The sequence below is a fragment of the Sycon ciliatum genome, chromosome 1, assembly GCF_964019385.1.
Source record: "Sycon ciliatum chromosome 1, ocSycCili1.1, whole genome shotgun sequence".
Taxonomy (NCBI): domain Eukaryota; kingdom Metazoa; phylum Porifera; class Calcarea; order Leucosolenida; family Sycettidae; genus Sycon; species Sycon ciliatum.
The window spans coordinates 75,415,640-75,440,595 of record NC_088643.1 but is presented as its reverse complement, the minus strand read 5'-3'; the positions used below and the strand labels follow the sequence as shown (position 1 = coordinate 75,440,595).

The 24,956-nt window shown below is 47.1% G+C and overlaps 1 protein-coding gene across 1 annotated transcript in view; it reads right to left on the bottom strand.

Annotated features, from left to right (window-relative positions):
- Positions 1-24,619, bottom strand: part of LOC135805470 (superkiller complex protein 2-like) — a 35,408-nt gene extending 10,789 nt beyond the window's left edge. Inside the window, exons 1-20 of the mRNA XM_065319507.1 lie at positions 24,260-24,619; positions 22,120-22,250; positions 21,248-21,354; positions 20,639-20,744; positions 20,159-20,273; positions 19,749-19,841; positions 19,323-19,483; positions 18,661-18,694; positions 17,174-17,217; positions 12,208-12,357; positions 11,793-11,938; positions 11,141-11,287; positions 9,790-9,874; positions 8,726-8,832; positions 8,381-8,527; positions 8,058-8,151; positions 2,399-2,611; positions 1,773-1,847; positions 1,258-1,293; positions 793-1,023 (exon numbers count right to left, since the gene is read on the bottom strand). Coding sequence (XP_065175579.1) covers positions 793-1,023; positions 1,258-1,293; positions 1,773-1,847; positions 2,399-2,611; positions 8,058-8,151; positions 8,381-8,527; positions 8,726-8,832; positions 9,790-9,874; positions 11,141-11,287; positions 11,793-11,938; positions 12,208-12,357; positions 17,174-17,217; positions 18,661-18,694; positions 19,323-19,483; positions 19,749-19,841; positions 20,159-20,273; positions 20,639-20,744; positions 21,248-21,354; positions 22,120-22,250; positions 24,260-24,320 — 2,283 coding nt within the window. The 5' untranslated portion in view covers positions 24,321-24,619. The remainder of the gene's footprint in view (positions 1-792; positions 1,024-1,257; positions 1,294-1,772; positions 1,848-2,398; positions 2,612-8,057; positions 8,152-8,380; positions 8,528-8,725; positions 8,833-9,789; positions 9,875-11,140; positions 11,288-11,792; positions 11,939-12,207; positions 12,358-17,173; positions 17,218-18,660; positions 18,695-19,322; positions 19,484-19,748; positions 19,842-20,158; positions 20,274-20,638; positions 20,745-21,247; positions 21,355-22,119; positions 22,251-24,259) is intronic.
- Positions 24,620-24,956: the final 337 nt, after the last annotated feature.

The window sequence follows — 24,956 nt, the reverse complement described above, 5'->3', positions numbered from 1 at the left end:
AGCAATACACACGCATACACATACACACACACACGCACACACACACACGCACACACACATGCACGCATGCACACACACGCACCACCACCACCAATAGATATAGAAACATTGTACGTTTAAACTATGAACTACTTTCTCCCCTGCTTCTTGTTTACACAGCGGGTTACAGCAAACAAGAACAGACATCTCCGGAGTATGTACATTCTAAATGTATACACCAGCACGCAGACTGATGCCTGCTGATACCTGCTGATGTTTGCTGATGTGAGCAAATTGGAAAGAACTAGTATGTGCTACATATACATGACTTAGTAGTTATCAGGCAAGTATGGGCAGACGTACTGCAGTAGGTGGTACCTTTTAAACACTGGCCCAGGCCTACTACATGCAGTAACTAGTAAGGTCAAAAGCAAAAAAAGATACGAGCACAAAGCCTCAAACAATGAGCTATACGTAGCCGACGGCCGTGTGCTGTGGTTGGCGAATTGGGAGTGCCAAATACCAGGCCAGTATAAGTACAAGAAATAGATCTGAGAGACGAGTCAAGTGTGCCGGTGTAACACTACTGTATGTGATTGTATGTACAGTAGTCAACATGTGATACACCTCTTGGATTCTTGTTCAACAATTCTTTGAACTACTGATAGCCCCCCCCCCCCCCCCCCCCTGTCTTGTGTCATCAACTCAAAATGCAATCCTATGGTAGAGCACACAGCAGTGGAGCAGCAGGATGGTACAGTGACTGTGATGCATAACCCAATCATGCAAAGAGAGCCTATAGGCTATACGTACCAGCATCATCTTCATCAGCTCTGCCTTGTCCGGTACGTCCTGCTTGGCCAGGATGATGACGGTACCGGTGGTGTCCTTGCCACGGCGGCCAGCACGTCCCGCCATCTGAATGTACTCGCTCGGGTACAGGTAGCGCTTGCGTGTGCCGTCGTGCTTCTGAATGTCATCGAAGACCACCGTGCGCGCAGGCATGTTGACACCCATGGCGAATGTCTCCGTGGCAAACAGAAGCTGTTACAGGTTCACATGGACAAGAATAGAAGGACATAATATACGAGTCAAAGCTCATTCCTATATACTATAGGCATAAGGCACCGCACAAAATCAGATAGAATTTCCCTACAAAGGCATACAGCACCGTACAAAATCAAATGGCAATTCCCTACCAAAGCATACAGCGCTGCACAAAGTCAGATAGAAGTTCCCACATGCACAGCGAGCGGCTAGCACACTCTGTCAGCTCACCTTGACGAGACCTTCTTGAAAGAGCAGCTCAACAACCTGCAAAGAAACCCAACAACAATCATAAACAATATTGATACGTTGCTTGTGTAATTCTTGCACTCCTCACAAGAGTATTTTCATTGCATTCCCAACTCATCACAACCACGCGCTCTTCAGCCGAACCATACAGACACCAGCAAGGACACTTCCGTTGAGAGATGATATTGCTCCACATTCGGCTGAAGAGCGCGTGGTTGTGATGAGTTGGGAATGCAATGAATTGAAAATATGGCCGAAAGCTCTGTCGCACTATTTTTTTTCCTCACAAGAGTAGACAGAAAACAAACATGGAGTCACTCTCAGTGGTGCATCCCCTTGTTACCTATGAATCACTCACTGACACCGGGAGTGGGAAGGTGTTATGTGGTATGTCAGCAATGTTGGTGGGTTTGTTCGCCCTTTTTCTGCACTCCCCCCCCCCCCCCACACACACAGGAGTCCGGTGTCACACAAGTACAACACATGAACATACATACCTCTTTTAGAATAGGCAGGATACCGCTATGATGAATAGCTACTCCACGAGACAGCAAGTCGTTCATACGACGTACCTACAGCATCACCGCACAAACGCACAAATGAAAATAATCAATTACCCAGCACACAGCATACCGGTACCACATACAGTAGCATGACAGTGCACCAATACAAACACGTAAAGACCGGGATCGATTCACAAACACCCTAGGCTGAAACGCTCTTGCAAATCACACACCTTTACTGCACATGAAATTCTGACTCATGCATTATTCAGCCCTGGCAACATACGAATTATGAACCTCAGCACAGCAGCAAGACACTGTTTCATGCATTAGCACAGTTTCTTTTATGTCACAACAATAATAGAACTTCTAGATGACTAGCTAGCAGCACACACAGAACAAGGCAAACACTGAAACACACATGCGCCAACCACCCAACCAGAACATGGACAAGTTAGGCACAATGAATGATGCATCACCCATCCAGAACACACACACACACTATCGGCGTGTGTGGCCACAGTGAAAGCTCCCCAGACAAAAGACGTCGCCCATCCAGAACACAGATGATTAGCTACAAGGAAGCTATCAAGGCAACGACACCACCCTAACAACCCAACCTGTGGTAGTTTCCGGTCAGCTGGCTTGAGTCGGTCAATGCTCTTCTTGAAGAACGTGTGAATGCGACTCTTCTCCTGTGTGCTAGTCAGGTCCAAGTTACGCAAGTTGCCCGCATTCTCGTCGCAGCGCTTCTTGCTGAACGTGAAGCAGACGACTGGCAACTGCTCGCTTTTCTCCAGCGACTGCACCAGCGACTTGTAAATGTTCATGTCCTACGACATGGCATAAGCATGTATGCATGGACAAACACCCGCAGCAGCAGCACCAGTAGCAGCAGCGGCAGAGAAAGGAGCCGAGTCCAATATCAGCGGTTACTACAGTCCATTTCAAAACTATAGACGCGCAATGTTTTTGAAATATTTCAAATTTGGCTGGAACTTTTTGAGAATAGTTTTCGGAATATTGCTCAGGACCGCTCCACAATTACTCTCATAATAGTTTTTAAACAATTGGATAACAGACGCCCAATTTGGAAAAAAATATGAACAAAGTGATCACAGATTTTATGTGGTATAGATGCTGGCATAACGGTTTTTGCCTAGGTACGCGTCTATAGTTTTGAAATGGACTGTAGTAGGGTTACTGATACCGTAATAGTAGTAGTTGCTGCAGAACATCTACTTAGGGGCCATCCGTAAATATAGATATTTATTTAGAAACGAAAACTAGTCGTTTAGGGGGGAGGGGGTTTAGCGCCTGTTCGTTTCTCGAAAAACATCGATGCACAGTTTGTATGTACATATGTGTGGGCACGTCCAGAAAAGAAAAGAAAAAATATCGATGCCATGCATCGTTTGTATGTGTTCATTTCTGAGGGAGGGGGAGGGGGGGGGGGTTGAAGAGAAACGACTAGTTTTCGTTTCTAAATAAATATCGGTATTTACGGATGGCCCCTTATACACAGTTAACGATACTGTCAACATTGACACTGCCAAAACGTATTGGAATTTTTCACTGAAACGTCCAGTCTTATCCGTAAATAGAAACCACCAAACATAGATCATTGTATAAAATATCTTCATATGGACATTTCCAAACACGGATCATAATAAGTTACACTGGCATGCCATTTTGAGCTCCACCCTCACCTACCTGGATGCAATGACACATTTCTAAAACACATTTCAATTACCCCTGCCCCTACGCCTCTTTGGGCTACCAGCAGCTATAGTGGGTCCACTTGTGTTATAGATACTTTTGGTCAAGCGAGTTGGCCTTGCTATAAAGTGTATATTTCGTTACTCATTTCCGCCACTCTGATGATTCTTGAAACAAAGATGAAACCGGTCAGTCGAAATCAAGATATTGAGTAACTTGGTGTGTAGAGGGTTCTATCTTCCCAAGAACCACTCTCCTTGAGAGGATAGCGAGAGTGATTGTTCACTCTCCTGGATTTTTCTTACACGAAGGTTGGCAGTGAATCCTGACATACTTTACCCCTATGGGTGTTGATCAAAACCATCTTTCTTCTGCGACGCAGAGGGCCATATCAAGAGCAAGTGTCCCGAGCGCAAGGCATGGTTGTGCCAGAAGGGGGTAGCTGCTGCTGCTGTACACGCATCCTCGTCCACTCATGGTGTGACCAAGGCTCCTGCGGATCCGTGTTTATGCACTGTATTGGTCCCTGGGAAACTGCCGCGTGTATTTGTGGATGTGTCTAGTCCATTCTCCGAGAAGCCGTGCGGACGTGCCCAGGCTGTGGTGGACACCGGCTGCACCCGGACTCTTGTCACTGAGCTCGTGAATGGCATTGTTGAGTCGTTGTTCCATGTGTTTGGCACGAAGGTGCATGCTGGTGCAGTTAGGCATCCCCAGTCTCAGGGTTCTGCTGAGCGGTTTAATCGCACCTTGTTAACCCTCATCCGTAAGATGCTCGACTCCTCTAGTGATTGGAAGTCTGAGTTGCATGTGTTGTTGCACTATTACCCTACGCGACCTCATACCGCTATTGGTTTGTCCCCAATGGAAGGTATGTGTGGATGGCTTCCACGTCAGTTGATTGTTGATGAGTCTGCTGTTGGTTCCAGTCTTAGTGTTTGGGTGAATAGCCTTGCTGGTCGGTCTGCTCGTATTCGTGACTTTGTCGAGGCAGAGTTGTCTTCTCATGATTTTGTTGAGGGCAGCGATTCCAATCTGTATGCTGTTGGTGATGCAGTTTTGCGCCGTCACCACGCTCGTTCTCAGAAGCGCTTGCCACCGTTTGAAGCTGGGTGGAAGGTCACTGAGATCCTTGGTCCTGGTTCCGTGTGTGTGTGTGTCGTTCCGTCGATGGTTTTGATCAACAGAAGTCTGTTAATATTCAGTTGATTAAACCTGCTGTTGAATCCAATGTGTTGTCGTGTGAGTCTGGTTCTGTACCCGAGTTACCAGTGCAGTGTGATATTGATGGTGTGCCGTTGGCTGTAGCCGACCGTAGTCTGCGTGACCGTCGTCATCTCCAGCGCCCAAGTCGCTACGTCGATTGACACTAGTGTTACCTGGGGGACTGGTGTGAATAATTAGAGATAACACTCCGGTAAATCGACTGCTTGTACTGTTACTATAGTTTGACGATATTATTTATTTGATTTTATTCTTACTTTGTAGCTGAGTCCAGGCTCGTTGGAATAGTTAGCCGAATTCTCCGCTGAGTTCTAGTTCCCTAGCTTCTCTAAGAATTCTCAATACAGATTCCATTCTAGTTTCCAAAAGAATCATATTCTTGTGCATTTGTTCTCAAACAAATTCCTCTTAGTAGTAGCAGTAGTCTCGCGTGTAACTTCCCTTTCTTTTCTTAGGACGGAGACATCAGATTCTGCGTTGACTATCGGGGCTTCAACCACGTGTCCGAGTTTGACGCCTATCCCATGCCCCGGGTGGACGAGACTCTTGACCGGGTCGGCACAGCACAGTTTATCTCCACCTTGGATTTGTCACGTGGATATTGGCAGATTCCTCTCGACGCCGATGCGTGCGCTAAAACGGCGTTTACTACACCTTCCGGGCTCAATGAGTTCACCGTCATGCCGTTTGGCCTGCATGGGGCACCGGCGACATTTCAACGCTGCATGGATTCTCTCCTCCATGACCTGCCCTTTGTTGCTGCTTATTGGGATGATGTGGTCATATTCAGTCGCTCTTGGGAGGAGCATCTTTGCCATTTGGCCATGGTATTCCATCGCCTCCAGGCCGCCGGGCTGACAGTCAAGCCACAAAAGTGCTCCTTCGCCATGATCAAGTTCCTCGGCCATGTCGTCGGTCTCGGTCACGTACTGCCCAACCCCGAGAAACTTCTTGCCATCCACTCCAGGCCGCAACCCACGACCAAGCGACAGGTGCATTCCTTCCTCGGCTTATGGGGGTACTACCGGCGGTTCATTGCAGATTTCTCCGCCATTGCTTCGCCTCTTATTGCTGCTACAACCAAATCCGCCCCGGTGCGGGTGGTCTGGACGCCGGCCCTCGATCATGCCTTCCAGACGCTCAAGGACCAGCTAGTACGGACTCCTGTGCTGTCCTGTCCCGACTTCAGCCGACCGTTCACCGTGCACACGGATGCCTCTGACTTGGGTCTTGATGCCGTGTTGTCCGAGACGGTGGGGGAACAGGAACATCCCATCGCCTATGCCAGCCGGAAGCTCCTTCCCCGTGAGCGACGCTATGCTACCATCGAGAAGGAGGGCTTGGCCATCAAGTGGGCGCTGCAAAATTTTGCGCCCTACCTTCTCGGTTGGTGCTTCACCCTCATCACGGACCATCGCCCTCTGCAATGGACCGCCTAACATAGCAGCGGGAATGCTCGTGTGGCCCGTTGGTCCATTGCCCTCCAGCCGTTTGCATTCGACGTTCTCCATCGCGCGGGTGCCAGTAATGGAAATGCTGATGCTTTATCCACGCAGTGAGGCGGCTCAGTCTCTGTCGTCGCAAGCTGGCTGCTTGCGACTTGTGAAGGGGGAAGGTGTGACGGGAATGGTCTTAGAGACTGCTTCTCCCATTCCCGTTGGCCTTCCAATCACATAATTACTTACACTCTTTCTGCATGCTCTGTATGGTGATCCCCGAATTACTTATTATTATTCATGCATAATGGACAGCTATTACTCTACACACTATCCACCTTAGGAACACACTTTATTTCTGCACATCCTTATTCTACACCCTACACCGTACTCTGAACACAGCAGGGAGTCGAATACGACTCCGTGCATTTTTTTCTGAAAAGATGAAGCTGGCCACGCCGAGGGTTCCCCTCAGTTCTTGGTCAGTCCAGAAAAGAGTGAGATTGATTTGTCGAGTGAGCCGGGTCTCTTACAGTCATGTACGACGTATCGGTATGACATGAGTGTGTACGCACTCTGTTTCATGACCACGTGACTGCACGCTCATGTGGAACTACAGCCAGTAGGCTAGTGCATTTTAGCGACTGCAGCGATCCGATCTTCTTGCTGCAGCGCTGTTTCTTTTTCTTCTTCACTTGTGTCTTTTCTTTGGTCGCTGCACTAGTTTGTTTTGTATGATTACAATGATTACGCGTTAATGGACGACGTGGTCGCCATTTTGTGCATGTCCCTTTTCCTGATGGATCTTGGATCTTGTGGAAAAGAACAGTTTCTTTTTTTCCCAACTTTACTACTATTTCGATATTTCAACTCTCTTGATTCCTTGTTGATACTTGTGGCTTGGTGCATGTACGAGTGTGCTGGAGTGCTAGCTGGAAGAGACAGAGAGCATAGTAGTGGAGTAACATGGGGAACAGGGAAAAAGAATTTAGTACTCAATAAGACGCTACAATAGACTTTTAACCCTTTACCATCCGACCAAATTTCCCCAGCAGTCCCAAATGCAATAATTCTCACCTTATTCTGAGAATATCTTCGGTTCTAATCAACCAATTTTCACAATCTTGGGCATTCTGGAAAGCTCTCCACGAGCTGCGTACATTGAGCTCAAACAGGGCACTACCGAGATCACATATCCAGCGCCAGGGAGCTTCAAATACACCCCATCGCTGTATATACGAGGAAATTCTCTCCTCGTCAGCCATTTCTCGCTCCTTCATCGTAAACATTCCAAATGTTTTGCTTGAGTTTCTTTTCATGCTGCCCACGCGCTCGAAGCATGCCAAAGTGACTCAGCATGTCAGGAGAGGGGAAAATCCCCGCTGAAGGTCAGTCACTCGGAAAGAAATTCGACTTTTGCCGTAGCTGAAATGTCGAGCAAAATATCTTTGGAATGCGACATCGCAGCTCTTTACCGATTGGTGCAATGGAAAGCTGGGTTCTTCGGCTTCTTCCTAGATACTTAGTTCTTTAAATTCCGCCAAGAATCGATCGAGTTACGAATGTTTTAGTGTATGCATGTCCATCGATCTCTAGAGATCGATTCAAGTACGCACGGATGGTAAAGGGTTAAAAGTTTTGAATCTTATCAGAATCGATGTTATAAACCCGATTATAGTAATAGGTTTTTCATTTGACCCGACGAGACCACACGACGCTTGCAGATCCTATTACTACTATTTGACGGACCTATTGAAGATGGCAACAAAGAATTATTTAAACCCGATTATGTATGTGATGTCATAGAGAAAATGCATTCTTCAAGAACTATACTACCCGGAAAATGGATTTTACTGTAGCTTGAGCATACACACATGGTACACATCCATTCCCAGCATACCTGCGATGAATTGGCATAGTTACGAGCGCCTTTCGGTCCAAACTTGTCCGTCGGCTTGGTGCGCTGTTTCTTAGCCTCCACTGCTCGTAAGAACCTGGACAACAGGGAAAGAAGTGAACAGAGTTTGTCCTGCTTTGCCTAGTACTACGGTATTCGAGCTATTCTTTAAAGGTACGTTCATTTCTACCAACATGGATATTGAACATGGCTCTGTAACGGTTCTAGCGTCTTGAAACGGGCAAGAAATACAGTAGAACGGTGCAGTTATCCTTGGAAACAACCACAAGTACACCCATGCAGGCGCAAAGACCACCATGACTCACCCCGTGTTATCGAACACGCCGTTGGGCTTGACGATCGGGAAGCGCTCGTTGCTGGTCTTGGAACTATTGCCCGTGTACAAGAAGTGCTCCAGCGGCACTGGGCGTTTGTTAGTGCTGATGACATACACTTTCTTGCGCTTTGTTCGTCTGAAGAGAGGCACACCGAGATAGAAAGCAAACAGTATAATGGCAGTGAGTACTGTTAACATGTATGCATGCAAAAAGCGAATACTGTGAGCCAATGATGCACGATGTATTGCAAAATGAACAACATGGAAGAGATCAAAGAGAGTCAAAGGACATGTGAAGCAAGTCAGGAAAGAGATGAATTGCTATCCAACCTACCCCACCCATCCAGCGAACTCTTTCGTGTTGGGAATGGTTGCAGACAGCAGGATGATATTGGCATGGTCAGGCAACATGATCAGCACCTCTTCCCATACGACACCACGCTACAAAACATGCATACACACATACACACACACACACACACACACGCACGCATGCACACATACAGCATTCAGACAATGCAGCTTAGAAGCACAATAAAGATTCACACACATACGCACATCTGTCCTGAACTGAATGCTCCACTTTCTGCTATTATGGACAGGATAATAAGGAGCGTTATGACTAGGAAGACCATGCTGGGCACCACCTGTAGTACCGTATTTCCCCGATTATAAGTCACACCCCCATTTTCAGGTTTGAGCCGCATATTGTTTCAATGTATTCACTTTAGTACTAGTAAGTCATGCTCGATAAGTCGCACCCTCATCTGTGTCCTTGAATTTTAGTGTAATAAGGTGCGACTTGTATTCGGGGACACCCCCGGTACATGTATTGTGTTTCGTGATACGTAGGGCTGGCCACAAATTCGAAAATATAAACAAAAAGCGTATAGTGGCCGCCCCTCTCTATCGTACTGTGACCTCTTCTGCTAATTAGTGCACAGGCATCAGCATCAGCAGCATCAGCAGCAGCAGCAGCAGCAGCAGCAGCGAGAGAGAGAGAGAGAGAGAGAGAGAGAGAGAGAGAGAGAGAGAGAGAGAGAGAGAGAGAGAGAGAGGGAGGGAGGGAGGGAGGAGGGAGGGAGGGAGGGAGGGAGGGAGGGAGGGAGGGAGGGAGGGAGGGAGGGAGGGAGGGAGGGAGGGAGGGAGGGAGGGAGAGAGAGAGAGAGAGAGAGAGAGAGAGAGAGAGAGAGAGAGAGAGAGAGAGAGAGAGAGAGAGAGAGAGAGAGAGAGAGAGAGAGAGAGAGAGAGAGAGAGAGAGAGAGAGAGAGAGAGAGAGAGAGAGAGAGAGAGAGAGAGAGAGAGAGAGAGAGAGAGAGGGCCACACATAGAACCAATGACCAATAATTACCAACAAATGAACCACCTGACGTGCAATGCCTAACGCTTTCAACTCACCTCTGCATCGTTGATGTAATGCACCTCATCGAAGATCACCCACTCCACATCCCGAATGACATCAGACCCATTGTACAACATGGATCTGCACACAATCATAGTGGAATGTAGATCAAGAGGCAGAGGCTATGTGTGTGTGTGTGCTTTGCCAACTCTGCCTCCAGAGCAAAATGACTGTGCAGTTGTCCATAGGCACTAAGACAGTGTGGTGAACCACATTTAAAGAGACTGCAGATCAGAACGCAATTCCCAGTAGTTGTCTACTCCACAGAATCTGCTAACAAAAGTGGCTGCAACGCTACAAAGTACATGTACCATACGAGAGAGCTTGGAAGCTCAGGGCCCTACGCTATGCTTTTTTGCCTTGATGACCTAGACAAAAAAAAGCATAGGGATGTTATAAATTCTTTAAAAAATTCCTTTTTTTTCAAGACATAACCTGGGATTCGAACCCGCACTATCGCGCGCCCTGCATGCATCCCCCGATACACTTCGCATACATACTAATTCTTCCAAGTTGTTTCACATTGTGATCTTGCATTTGAAAGCCCTATTTGAATATGCATTGTGGCCAGCCGTCTTTGATGGCACGGTGCGGTAGGGGATAGGTACGGGACAGGTACGATCGAGGGTAATACGACACCGTCTCCCGTACCGTACCGTACCATCAAACACAGCTGTATGTGGATACAGCTGCCCGCAATATTCAAATAGGGCTTTCAAACGCAAGATAATAACGTAAAGCAACTTGGAAGAATGGGTATGAATGCGAAGTGTATGGGGGAATGCATGTAGGGCGATAGTGTGGGTTCGAATCCCAGGATATGCCTGAAAAAAGGAGAATTGAAAAAATTATAACATCCTATGCTTTTTTGCCGTCAGATACGGATAGCGCCAGGCGTGACACAAACAAACACACAAACACCAAATTAAAGCTGTGTGGACCCTGGCTAGCGCCAGACGTTACTGAAGTAACGTCTTCTGCATAGCTACGGGAATAAAATAGCATTATTCAGCTTAACCCCTTCCTTCAACAACTGCTTCTCCTCTGATGAGTTCCCCGTCAACTTTATGGAACGAAACAAGACTTGTCAGGAGTAATACTACTTGCTTTCGTGGAGTGCGGCTGATGAACTGTTCGTGCTGTGGTCTGCAACCGTCGTGTGGTCTCGTCGGGTCAAATGAAAAACCTATTAATACATGTACATGCGCATACAGTGTACTGTGCGTGTTTGGAGCAGCACACATATTATATAGACATAGAGAGACAAAGAGGGGGGAGGGGGCTACGAATATGCCAACTTGGCATGCGCACACAAACAAAAAGGTGGCCACAACATTCCGTGATTACCTCAAAATCTCTGTTGTCATGATGAGGCAGGACGCCTCCTTGTTGATCTGAATGTCTCCGGTCAGCAGACCCACGTCACTGAAGGTGTTCTTGAAGTCCCGGAACTTCTGATTCGACAAAGCTTTGATTGGTGATGTGTAGATAGTCCTGGAAAAAGTGAGGATGGCACAAATAATTAACTGTGCTGACAAAACATAATAATTATTTGGACAACTATTCATGATGCGCGTACCAGGTACATTAGGAACTACCTTCCTGATCTATTGGACGTCACCAACCCATTGTCATGCGCACCACACCATGATCAAGCGTCATATGCAGTTCCTAAATGGCCGGGAAATATAGATCCTTCTGGCAGGATCAATGCGTCCGATGCATTTCCTGCAGTGGCGGAATGTGAGTTGATCAGACCCACCACAAAGCGATCAAAGATCGCATATGACAGGGTCTAGGATTAGGAAAAACACCAGTCCCAAGAACACGGGGGGGGGGGGGGGGTGCAGGGGGGATTGCAGCGGGGCTATACGGACAATGGCAGGTACACATAATGTCATATCGTCCACTGCAATCATATTCTATAAATCAGAAGTACCCAATGCTCTACTTCTTTAGTCACGTGCTTGAGGCAATTCAAGAGCCATGCTCTACTTACTTAGCCACATTCTTGAGAGCCATGGCAATAGCATACTCGGCCACCACCGTCTTGCCAGCTGACGTGTGTGCAGCTACAAACACACACTCTTTCTTCTCCAGTCTGACAATGGCCTGCTTCTGAAAGGTATCTAACTGGAATGGGTACTGTGCAAAACCGGAAATACGGAAAGACAATGAAGGCCAGAAATAAACTTTGAGATAGTTGCCTCCTCCCCTCCCACACCCTAAATACAGACAACGCAACTCGACTGTTGTTGTTGTTGTTGTTGTTGTTGTTGTTGTTGTTGTTGTTGTTGTTGTTGATGTTGATGTTGATGATGTTGCTGGTGCTGGTGCTGCTGCTGTTGATACAACTATAGAGTAATAAAATTGTAGGTGGAATACAGTGACATCGTCCCATGTTCCCTGCTTACCTCGTGGGCCATCTTCGGCACTATCAGGTGAAAGTCAGGAACGGTGTCTGCCTGGTCCACTACGACTGCCCAGTCTTCATTGGATGTAGCGGCACTGGATAACATGCGAGTATAGCGCGACGATGAATCGCTGCGAACACCAGATGATGCCTGTAAGCAAACAACAGTACATGGCAACACAAATCCACAAAAAGGAGTGCAGAATAAAAAGCCAGCCACACATGCACAAGTACTACAGTTAATTATTTATTATTAATATTAATATTAATTGCATGTACGCGTTGGAGTCAACCATGCAAGCATGATTCACAACTTCGCTTATGCTGAACATGATAGTAGTAGTAGTAGTAGTAGTAGTAGTAGAATTTATTATTTTGATAGGGAAGGCCCTACAGACGTTGCCGTCTTATTATTATTATTATTATTATTATTTCACAATCACGATGACATAGTGCCAATAAGCATGTGATGCGGGCGATTTTAACCAGCCATGGTGGGGACAACTGAGAAAAAGAAGGAGAAGAAAAAGAGAAAAGAAAACAAAACAAAAGGAGTACTATAGGAACCTGGAGAGAGCAGTATGAAGATTAGGCTAGCAATGGAAAACAACGAATTCAATTCAATTCAACTTAGGCGCGGGCAGAATGGAACAAAATGCAGCGAAGGTGTCACGAGACTTTACCTCCTGCGGAAGCCGAGACCAATGAGAATAGGACTTGAACAGAGGGGATTTTAAAAGGATCGATGACCTGGCAAGTGGGAAATGGAGAGAACATCTAGTACGCGAGCTATTATTGAACCAGCTTAAATGCGCAAGTGCATGAGGAGGAGCAAGTTGAAGCTTAATACGGTGAATGAATTTGCATGCCGAGTGGGGAAAGCGTTCTGAGAGAGGGGAAGAGGAAGCCAAAATGTATAGCGTCTGAGAGGAGGTCAGAGGGGGCATGCGAAATATTAATCGAAGTAATTTACGGTGGGTGACTTCTAACCGATGCATAAGAGCGGAGGATAGACCGGAGGACCAAACGAGAGAGCAGTAATCAAACAAAGGAAGAACATAAGAGTGATAAATTTGTATTCGACAACCATGGTGTAGATGGGAGATGTGAGGAGAAATGCAGCCTATCGCGGAGCAAACTCGCTTTTCAATATAGGTTACGTGCGAATCCCAGGACAAGTGTTCATCAAGAAATATACCAAGGTGTTTGTGATTTTTAACAATGTTGATAGCAATGGGATCATCAGGGAAAGTAAAAAGCCGAGTCGTAAGGAGGGTGAGGTCACTGGAGGGTCGTGGGGGGATACAAAGGATTGCCGTTTTCGACACATTGGGGCGGAGTTTCCACTTCGACATCCAGCGCACAACTTGATTAATGTGATACTGTAGCGAGTCGCAGGCTTGCAATAAGCCTGGCTCGGTTATATGGAGCGCTGTATCGTCCGCGTAGAGTGAGGTATGATCCAAACCTGCCAAATCATTAACGTATACGATGAACAATAGAGGCCCCAAGATAGAGCCCTGGGGCACTCCAGAGTGGACTGTTTGAGGGGCGGACAGGGCATGTCCAATTCGGACACTCTGTCGACGTTCAGTGAGATAGCTGGTGAGCCACTGCAGACACGTCCCGGCTACGCCAAACGCTGCTAACTTATGGAGGAGACCCCTTGTCCAGACAGTGTCAAATGCTTTGCTGAGGTCGAAAAAACATAGGAGGCTAAATTGCTTCTGATCCTTGCATTCATATAGCTTCTGCACAAGCCTCAGCAACTGCCAGGCGGTCGAATCGCCTCGCCGAAATCCAGACTGTGACGGGTCAAGGACCGGGTTCACATGTTGGTATAAGTGGCCAAATGCCACACGTTCACAGAGCTTTGAAATGGTGGAAAGGAGTGAAATCGGCCGGTAATTGGATGCAGACAGTTTACTGCCTTTATTCTTGTAAATAGGCACAACCACAGCTGCCTTCCAGACATCAGGGAAGATTCCGGTGGCGAAGGACTGGTTGAAAACTAGGCTGAGAGGGATAGCTATACTAGGAGACAGGGCTTTTAGCAGTTCATGGGATATGCCATCTGCACCTGCCGCCTTCTTGGGCTTTAGGCGACGGATGTGGTGGGCAATGGCGGTGGGAGTAGTGCTAAAAGAGGGTAGTGCTGGGAGCCCGTGGTGTGGAATACCAGGGAGAGACCATGCAGGATCATCCGGTGTTCCAAAGCTGATGAATTGGCGATTCAGAGCATTGGCAATCTGGGTAGGGTCGTTGTGTACTGTGTTATTTTCATGGAGTTCAGTGATGATAGGGTTTCCAACAAGGGTCGGCGAACGAAGCTGCTTAACAAACTTGAACAAACTAGGGGTGGATGCAATAATGGATGAGGGGTTAGTGCTAATGGAGGACACATACTGGCGGTGAGCCTCTCTAGATAGGATTCGTGCTCTGTTACGTTCGCACTTGTAATGCTCGTGATTGCTAGGGGTAGGATACTTGCGATACAAGCTGTACGAGTCTCGCTTCCTCTTCAGCTGAGCTTTAACAGCACGTGTCAGCCACGGGGGACTTGGTGTACGTCGTCTAGGGGCTGAAGAGCGCGACCGGGTGGGTAGGAAAGCGGAGCATAGACTATGAAGGATGTCATAAAATGCTGGAGCAGTACGGTTTGGATCTCCAAGCTTCAACTGGAGAGCAGCATGCCAGTTCAAATTAGCAATGGATTCATTTAGAGCAACTAGATGAGTGGGAAGAATGGAGGAGATGTCAAACTGACTGAAGTCAGGTATCTGGAAGGAATGGGAGGGCAGTGTAGTGTTGGGTGCAGGTGGTGATGCGGTACATGTCGGGATGCACAAACGGCCGAGAACAATTGAGTGGTCCGACTGACCGAGAGGGGCTGAGGGGCGCGGATCGCAGATGCTGGCTGCAGTGTCAGTGATCATCAGGTCCAGAGCAGCCTCATTGCCTTTGTGGGAGCGGTGGGTCGAGAATGTGACGTGTTGCTGCAAGGCAAACATGTCAAGAAGACATGAAAGGTGGTGGCCTGCAGTGTCTGTTGTTGTTCCATACCAGGTGGAACATTTAGCATTGAAATCTCCCATGATGAGGACTGGCGAGCCAGGGGTCCGTATTTTAGTCAAGCAGCTTTGAAACGAGGCGTAAAAGTTATCTATCACCGACGGGTCGGTGGACGGTGGGCGGTAGACAGCCGCAATTTGGATGGGCTGCTGGCGCGTGGGGCAAGCAGAGGTTCCAGTGGATGGCGATATCTCTACCCAGGTAGCTTCGAATTGCGGAATATGTAGGTCTGTACGGTGGGTAATAGGACCAAATGCACTTGATTTTACTAAGATAGCAACACCGCCATAGGCCAGGAAGTCGTTGGTGTTAATTTTATTCTCGGAGGTGGGTCGATCCCTTCGAAAACATTCATAGCCTGGGAAGGAGAGGGAAATTTGTGGACACAACCAGGTTTCAGTTATGCAAACAACAAGGGGACAGCTGGTCGTGAGAAAGTCGGATAGCTCAGCAGATTTGTTTCTAAGGGAACGTGCATTGATACAGGCTACGGGAAAGGAGGCTAGGGGCGTTGAAGGATAGAAGGGTGTTGCGTTAGGGTCAAGTTGAGGTGTTGGTTTACTCATTGTTCAGATTCAGCCTGGTCAGTGTGGAACCTCCATTTCCGGATACTAATTTTGTCAGGCCAGAAACCAGGCCCTTGGATCTTGTCTACACAGTTCTCTCCCACAACCAGGTGGGCATAAGCTGTACCAAAGTACCGTGATTCTGAGATTGAGCAGTGAAAAACTTCGACATCTTTCTTTTTACACCACAGTTCAATTGAGGCAGCATCGCATCCAAGGTCTACATTGCCAAGGTAGAAAGCCGTGCGCTTCACCCGCTCCACGCCCTGAAGGTCAGTGCGTTTGGTACGGGCTGGCTCTTTTGTGAACTGGCTTGTGATAGTGCGTTTCAGTGGACTACCGGTAGTGTTGGTGTCGGCTTGTGCAGGGCGGCGGCGGTGTGGGTTTTGCCACCCATTGTCGCTTGTGCTTGTATCTTGCGTTTCAGGTTTGGCGGGCAGGTCAGGTCTGGCCGTTGGGGTACTACTTCTTGTAGTAGTACGTGTACTACCGTCCGTGCTGGTGTGTGTGCCTGTTGGTGAGGCAGCTTTCCTTGCAGTGCTACTGTACAATTTCTCTTGGTCAGTGCAAGCTGGGGACGCTACGGGTACGGGATTTGTGGACTGCATTCTCTCTACTACTCCCTTCAGTTGAGCAACTTCCACTTGCAAGGAGACAATGGCGTCTGTCTTGCTCGTTCGAAGACATTCTATTTCTGAAGCCATACCTTTTATAGTCTCGTTAAGGAGCTGAAAAGTGGAGAGCAGGTCGCTTACCATTTGGTCTGGTGACTTCCGTATTCCTAGTCCTTCCTTGCGAAGGGCAACAACCAAGTCTTGTCGGCCCATTGTCTCCGGGTTGGTCAGTCCTGTAGCTCGGGCAACTGTGAGCAGCTCCTCGTATGTCAGCAGAGCTAAGTCCATATCTTCGTTAGTCGCCATATTATTGAGTCATACATCAACACTAGAACAAATCAGTGTAGGTGCGGTCCTGCCGAAGGCAGCTACACCGGTGAAACAAACTCGACCGCGGAGCGCAAAAACTTGCATCCGCACTCTAGATTACTTTATCGACTTAAACAGGACTATGACAGAGGAAACAAAGTTAATTATTTAGCATGCATAATGACTGAATAAGACAGTACTAGTACACCTTACAATAAGACAGCTGCATGGGTGTTCCTTTCAAACCTTGCTCCGACTTCCAACATCTTACTGGACTCAGCATTGTGCAAAAGCATGAACTCATCATCAACTTCAATGACAGTGGCAATCAAAGGGCAAAAGACTGATACATGTAGAGCAGTGTGCAAGAAAGCAGTTACACACCACATTTAGTAACATGCCCTACCATTTCCAGGACCGACTGAAGTGCACCATCCTTGTCCTTATCATCTGCACAGTACAGGAAGACACATGAGCACAATGTGAAAACCAGCATCCAACAGTATCAGGCCCACATGATCAAGGTCAGCAACAACATACACGCTTCACTATTTATAGTTTCCATTGCTTGCAGGATGAAAGCAATAGTGCTCGACCACTAGGGGTGGCACTATTTACGGACCGTTCGGCACCAACCAAGTAAAGAAGGACTGCGTGTTTCTTGTGTACACAAACGGCACAAAGGAGGTTTAGGGAGTGTGTCGCAACTCGCAGTTTCGTGCACAATGCAATCATCAGGTGACAAGTTGTGCCTGCTGCGTGTAAGGGTTGGTTCACATAAGCAAAATCGGCGCCGCAAGACATCGCAAGACATCGGCGGTGAGCCAGCTCCCGATCTGTTGCGCATACGGTTCGAGTACCAAATATACTACAACGTAGTACAGGATGTGCCCAAATGCTACGACAGGTTTGCCAATTGAAGCTTCAATTCTTTGTTTCTTCAGTAGGTTAAGGTCTTTCGGTGATGGCCACTCGGTGCTACCTTTCACTGGAGATCATGAAAATACTTCTACACCTTTTATTGCAGTCTAGTAAGCGGTGGTGTCGAAATTATGCGTGCAAACGTTGATGAAGTCACACGTATTTTTCATTTATTTCAATTGTATTTGTCTCATAAGTTGCACAACAGTCAAGCAGATCATCCGAGAAGGACGGGTTAGTATGCTGACTTAATTTGCCACCTTGAAACGACTACAAGAATGGCGAACGGACCTCATCTTTAGCTTCAATTTAGGAAAATTTAGGATGAGTCTTGGTTTGAAATTTTGACAAAGTCTGGCTCCCGGCACCGGCGATCACCGGCGCGAACGGTTCACAAACCACTTTTGGTCAAAATTCTACGGGATCGGCGCCGGGGCAGATCGCAAGAGTTGGGCACTGTCCAACTTTGCCGGCGGTCCCTTGCGACATAATACCGTATGATTTTGTTATGACTGCACTAGTTCACATAATCGCAATGCGCCGGGAGAGGTTGCAAGAAGCCCACTCCCGGTGACTCCTGGCGCGTACCGGCGATATGTGAACCAACCCTAATAGTGCTCCACATTATTATGTTGAGCCCCTCCGCTGGCTAAAGAATAAATAAATAAATAAATAGAACCTCTCTGTTTCTTGTGTACGTATGTATGTATGTATGTATGTGTATGTGCTTTGATGTTACGGGTGGAAATGTGGAGGATGCAACCCCCAGGGAGTACAATTTCCAGCAGAAATGCACGCAGAAGAGACAGAAACGAGCCTAGACAGACAATGAGCACAGCAGAATACGCTCTAGACCATCAGTGCCAATCGTATACATGTAATGGCAAACCAGTAGTAGATGAGGGATACGGGAAAGGATGAACTGCGAAGCTGGCTAACCCTAAGTAACAAAGTGGAAAAGCCGATACTCACCATCAGCAAGTGCTTGAGGCTGGTCAGGATGTGCCTGTAAGACAAAGAATTAGGAACCTAATATCATCAGACAGGCCAGTAACAATACCGATACATGTCAGTACAACAACATGAACAATATTGCAGTGAATACTTGTATGTCAGTACATCATCAATGGTACTGCTGTAGAGTTTTCAAAATCAAACAGCGACTTGCACACAATCCCGATACGGAAGACTGACCTCTGGCTTAGCTATGCCCTGGTTCAGCTAGGCCATGACTCAGGTATGCCCTGGCTCACATAGACCCTGACTCAGCCAAGCCTCAGCTCAGCCTTCCTCAGCTATGCCTTGGTACACATAGAGCCCGACTCGGTTATGTCCCGGCTTGGCTACGCCCTGATTCAGCTAGACCCTGGCTTGACTATGCCCTTACTCAGCTATACCCTGGCTTGACTATGTCCTCACTCAGCTATACCCTGGCCCAGCTATGCCCTGGCCCTCACTCAGCTATACCCTGGCCCAGCTATGCCCTGGCCCTCACTCAGCTATGCTCTGGCTCACCTAGACCTTGGTACAGCTAGTATGTCCTGGCTCATCTAGCCCTGGCTGAACTATGCAGTGGCTCAGCTACCCTGATTCAGATACATCCTACCCTATAATTCGCATTGACTTTGACTTACATCTGCTGTGGTGCTAGGTTCGCTCTGTATTCCCAGGTCAATATCAAAAGCAAGAAGGCGAGGAAAGTCGGCCGACGGAACCGACCCAGCTGTGCTCTCCGGTTTGACAGGCGGAGGAAATGTCATTCCACAACTAAAGCCGGGAGGCGTTGATTCCAGATCTGCAGGAGAAACACATTGTACAAACTGCCCAGGTCATCGGGATACACAATAAGCGCTTTACAAGACGGTATTGTACAGCATACTCAAGTCATTGGGATACAGGATAACCGCTTCAATAGTATTGTAGTTCTATGATCTACCTGGTAATACTTTTAATACATTTTAAAGACAGTAAGTATGATTGATAAGCACCAAGCATAAAGATCATGTCCCGACTAAATGCTGCCTGCCATGCAACAGGAAACCAGTATAGGAATCACTGACCATTCTCAAAGTCAATCTCGGTACCACCCACGTCAGCAGTAGGTTGCGCAGCCGCCGCTGCTGTTGCTGTTGGTCTTTCGTCATCCATTCCTCCTTTGGCAAGAAAGGCAAATAACACCAGCAACCAAAGGGCATCATGAACATACATGCATGGTGTAGTCATTGAGAAAGGAAAGTCATGTTCTGACCAATACTTCGAAGTACTAGTACCATAAGAAAATGAGTTGGTTGCTCCCACACTGGAGCTCGCGCTTTTCCCGAAGCAACCAGCTTACTTCCTTATAAAATTACCGCCGAGGTCGCTACCACTATGTCGTACTGGTATCATCAAAGATTATATTCGAAGTAGGGTGTACAGGACATACTACCGAACAAGTTTCCATACAGGCACATGTATGCGATGTCTTTACCTGGCCAGAAGAAGCAGTTGCCTGGCTGACCGCGCACTTCAGCACCGGGCGGGCCGTGGGGACGGCTCAGCGAAGTGGACGACTTGGCCGAACTGCCAGGAGCAGAATGTGACACCTGGCAAAGCATACGCGTATAGGCATGCACACACGCACGCACGCACGCACACACACACACACACACACACACACACACACACACAAGCACATGTGTGCGCGTTGACCATTTGTAGAAAAAAATGATAAAGACACTCTCCGCATAGTGATGAAATCTCAGACCACAACTCCATCTGTAGAGCTTTCCCATGGTACTGCAAAAATGGTCATGTGACGGGTTCACCACGTGCTACACAGTAGAAGTCTCTGCGATGTCTATGATCTATAGGTACAACCACCTGTTGACCAGTACTCAGTTTCTGTACCTATGAAAAACCTCTATTCCACATGCAGGGAGAGGCAAGAACTTCCCGCAGGCGTACCTACCTCTTGCACTGAAGATGCAGAAGAACGATGCACTGATAGCGAGGTCAGAGCTGGACTGACATCACAGCGTAGGAGAGACTGTGTGTCGATTGTTCTCGGTATAAACCTAGAACAAAGCAACAAACACCGGCGCACAATAGCCGCACAGTGCCGGCGACGAAATCAGCACTACCCACTCTGAAGCTCTATACAGCATGGAAGCTCTGCACCCTCCAAACATAGATGAATTGCAGCTGAACTGAACAACTCAGAATTAAAGCCGTCTAATGTTCTCTTCAACTATTTAAAAAACAACTGTAGACAGTTGTCTAAAGTCCCTAGGCTGCTTACAGTGCTCAATGCCCACTGGACGGAGCAAGTAATACAAATATTACACAGCAATGAATCAAACAAGTCTCATTCCGCTGTTACAGCGGAATGAGACTTGTTTGATTCATTGCTGTGTAATATTTGTAAAAAAAACAACTGTATATGTAGTAAGTCCATGCACTAAAACAATTGCTCAAAACTTCCTTGATATGCATCTTGAACATAGAACAGAACAACAAGGACAATATGCATCTTGAATATGCCGAAGGCATGCGTATGCATGCCTCCAAAAAGGATTACCTTTGCGCCCGGTCTAAGTCATACAGATGCAGCTTCTCCGGGTGGCACAGCAGAGCCTCCAAGTCATGGTCGACGCTCTCGCATGCCGGGGGAATACCAAATGGCAGCTGGCAAACACAATCGGCAGCAGAGAAACCACAGAGAAATGTCACTCATCACAAAGGACTGGAGCGACCACAGTTTCCGAATACGTCGTGTACACAATGTGTCAATATCACAATGGCACAAGACACTAACTTACTAAGACACTAACTTTCCAAGGACTGGGTACAACCGCTCACTAACGCGCTAGCAGACAACACAACACGGAGTTGGTGAAACTTTGGCAACGAACTACCCGGACAACCGCTCCAACAAACAAGCCAAGCGTCATAAACTTGTTGTCCCACGCCCTGACGAACAAACAGACCAACCTACTCGAACTGAGCCTGGATTTCGCCAGTCCGACTGTCCGCCCAAAGCAATCCCCAGAGAGAAAAAATCATCATGAGCACAGAGAAGTGGGCAAACAAACTCCCAGATGAACGCCGGGGTCTGGCACTGGCAACTTGCAAGATGGTACGAGAAGCACTGGGCACCTGCTCACCCCCTGGGTCAAACTTGACGAGTGATCAAGCTCGCTCACTAAGCAGCTCACGAAAAGTGACATCAATCAAGATCACGCCAGCGGACAAGGGGAGGACAATTTCGGAAAGAAAGTAGTCCCCTGTCCCCTGCACTATAGGAGTACCAGAAGGCCCAGACCCCCCCCCCCCCCCGACATATGTACAGCAATGCTGCTGGATCTCATTACAAGAATACTCATGTGATCCAACCAGTATCTAATTCATTATCATGTACAATGACCTGAACAAAACAAACAGAACACTCACATCCGAGAGTTCCAAAAGCGTTGGCAGGGACTTGGAAGACTCTGAGGCCACAACAACGTCACACTCCCCGGCAATGCCTTTCTCCACCAGTTCCAATCCGGGAAAATCTGCTTCGTCAGACTTTGGGACAACTATGGGCAACAAGCACACAGAAGAATATAAACTACTTCAGTAGTAGAACACACAATCAATATGATTTGTTGAAACTCGGATGGTGTACCAATAGTATCCAAGTACAACAAAAAGGACCAAATGTTACGAGTTATGACTAACAGTCCACCAACGTATTAAACGAGATGATAATAGTTTAATACAGTCAGATAGTGCGGTTACACAGCACAAAACTGACAGGAATATTGAGACATTCGACGACCTGACACCTAGCTCCAACACATCTACGAAGCGCAAACCGACAACCTTCCAGCTTGGAAGGCTCGGGTGCGGAAAGTTCCAATGAGGGGAAGGGAACAGCATGTCATGCCACGCGCTGTCTGCTGATCGCTAACGCGTGAAACTCTGAGTATTACTGTAAGGGCTGACACAACCTCTCCCAGCAAATTGCAGTTATGTGAACCAGTGCAATCAAGAGTAAAGAAGCTCTCAAGAGTGTGCAACTCTACATATGGGGTCTTCGATGACAAAACTCACATTATTTCTTCAAAGCATGATTTGTACTACATGTACGTACAACGAAGGCCAACATGCAGCCATGCACGCAATCCGGATATCTGCCATGAATCATGCTGACGACTCGCATAAGCTGAGTGGGCTTCTGTCAGGGAGTGCTATTTTTGCTACTTCACTGGCCGGTTGTAAAGCGGGCTGGGAACGTACGTGAACACTACATCACATGTGAGTTTTCCCTGTCAGCAGACCCCATAGAAAGGGTATCCAGAGTTGCATGCCCTTGGGAGCTCATTTACTCTTGGTGAAACCACCCCACATGTGCCAATTTTGCTTATGTGACGCAACAAAGCTTTAGTTTCCCTTCTCAGTACAGTCTGTATCGGCTATAGCGTACCCTTTTGATTTCCGTGATTTTATCACTATAACCGATGCATCACTATATGCAATACGATCGATTTTTTTTCTTTTTTCGATCGACACATGAAAGGCAAGGAAATACAGTCTTTCAGCATGGCGTTTTGACAAATGAGCATGCTGCATAGTTGATAGTGCCTGCATTTTCATAAAAAAATTCTGTTATGTACATGTACATGTATCACTATAAAAATAAGCAACGTGAAGAAAGTAAAAATTAGGGCCTTTGATATTATTGCTACATGTATTTTAAAGTTATCACTATAGCCGATAATAATATACCGTAGAATCCCGCGGATAAGCCCACCCGCGTATAAGCCCATGCCCGCGCATAAGCCCAGGGTTTGTTCGAACATCACACAGCTTCATCGTACAAGCCCATGGGCCTAGGTCACACCGAGAGTCCATAAATTATGGACTCTTGGCCATACCATGTACGTAGTACATGCACATTAATAATATTTTTAGTACATTTCAGCACAATCATAGGTTGTTTTTGTTTGCACAGTGGTTTTTAGCATGTATTTCTCACTTCCTTGATACTTTTCAATAGCACAACTTGGTGTCGGCGTATAAGCCCATGCCCGCGTATAAGCCCATGTTCTCGTATAAGCCCACCGAAATGTCCTTGTGAAACAGATAAGCCCATGGGCTTATCCGCGGGATTCTACGGTACATGTTGTGTGTTATGCATGTTTTGATTCTTTATTGCCATCATAATATCCAATATATCATTACACCCGATAATATTGGTTATAGTGATATTTTTACTGGATACAATACGTTTTGCTTTTGATACTTCGTACCAATATCACTGTAGCCGATATATTCTTATATCCGGTCACTCTATAGCCGATACAGACTGTACTTGTACTTAGTACATTGTATCATCATTCTGTAGACAATGTTAGGACATTGAGGGGTATATGGCTATGAACCGGTACATAATTTCTATACTACTGTTTAAGTGTTCTCACAAGTACCCGTATGGTTACGTTTAGGGTAGATCTGCCAAGACTGTTGTCACGTCATACAAATTGAAAAAGAAAGAACTCGGAGGACGGAGATCATTGCCTACACGATTGGGGCAACGTCTCACCTTGTGGCAAATTCTGCTCCAAAGCTTCCAGCTGTGAGTTGAGCGCTGCAAGAGTCTCCATTGTAAACGATTATTCCACCCAATCGGGCATGCAATGCACCAATATCAGTGTGATGGAGAGGATGGAAAGCCTATAAAAATTGTATTGGTTGGTAAGCCTGCAACTAACTTCGAGACTACTCAAGCTTGTGGAATTGACTCAGCTGTGAGTGCCTCGGCATTTCTCTCAACTGTTACCTTGTGTATGATTGTATCCACCCTGTGCTCTTCGCAACTTCGCAAGTGCTGCAAGTGCGATACTAGTAAGTAGTATGCCTCGAAAGGAAATTTTCGAAGTGATGAATCGTTTTGCATTTTCAAAAATGTATCACCACGATCATCAGGATCATGATGTCAAAAAAACAAAAACAAAAAAAGGCAATGCATACATGCACGTGGTCCCGCAGCCCACGGCCCGGGAGCGCCCCCGGGCCCGCGCCCGTGCAGTCATGTATAATCAAGAGTCCATAACCCCCGGGGGTTATGGACTCTTGGTATAATGCAGTGCGCTTTTCGCTTTTCGCGTTTTACGTATTTCATTTCCACGCGATCGATCGATCCAATCCGCAAAACCAGTGACAGTCCAGGTTCGGTGAGTGAGTCTTTTACGACTCCCAACTGTGTAAAAGGTTACTTCCTGGCATTGCATGCAGTACCC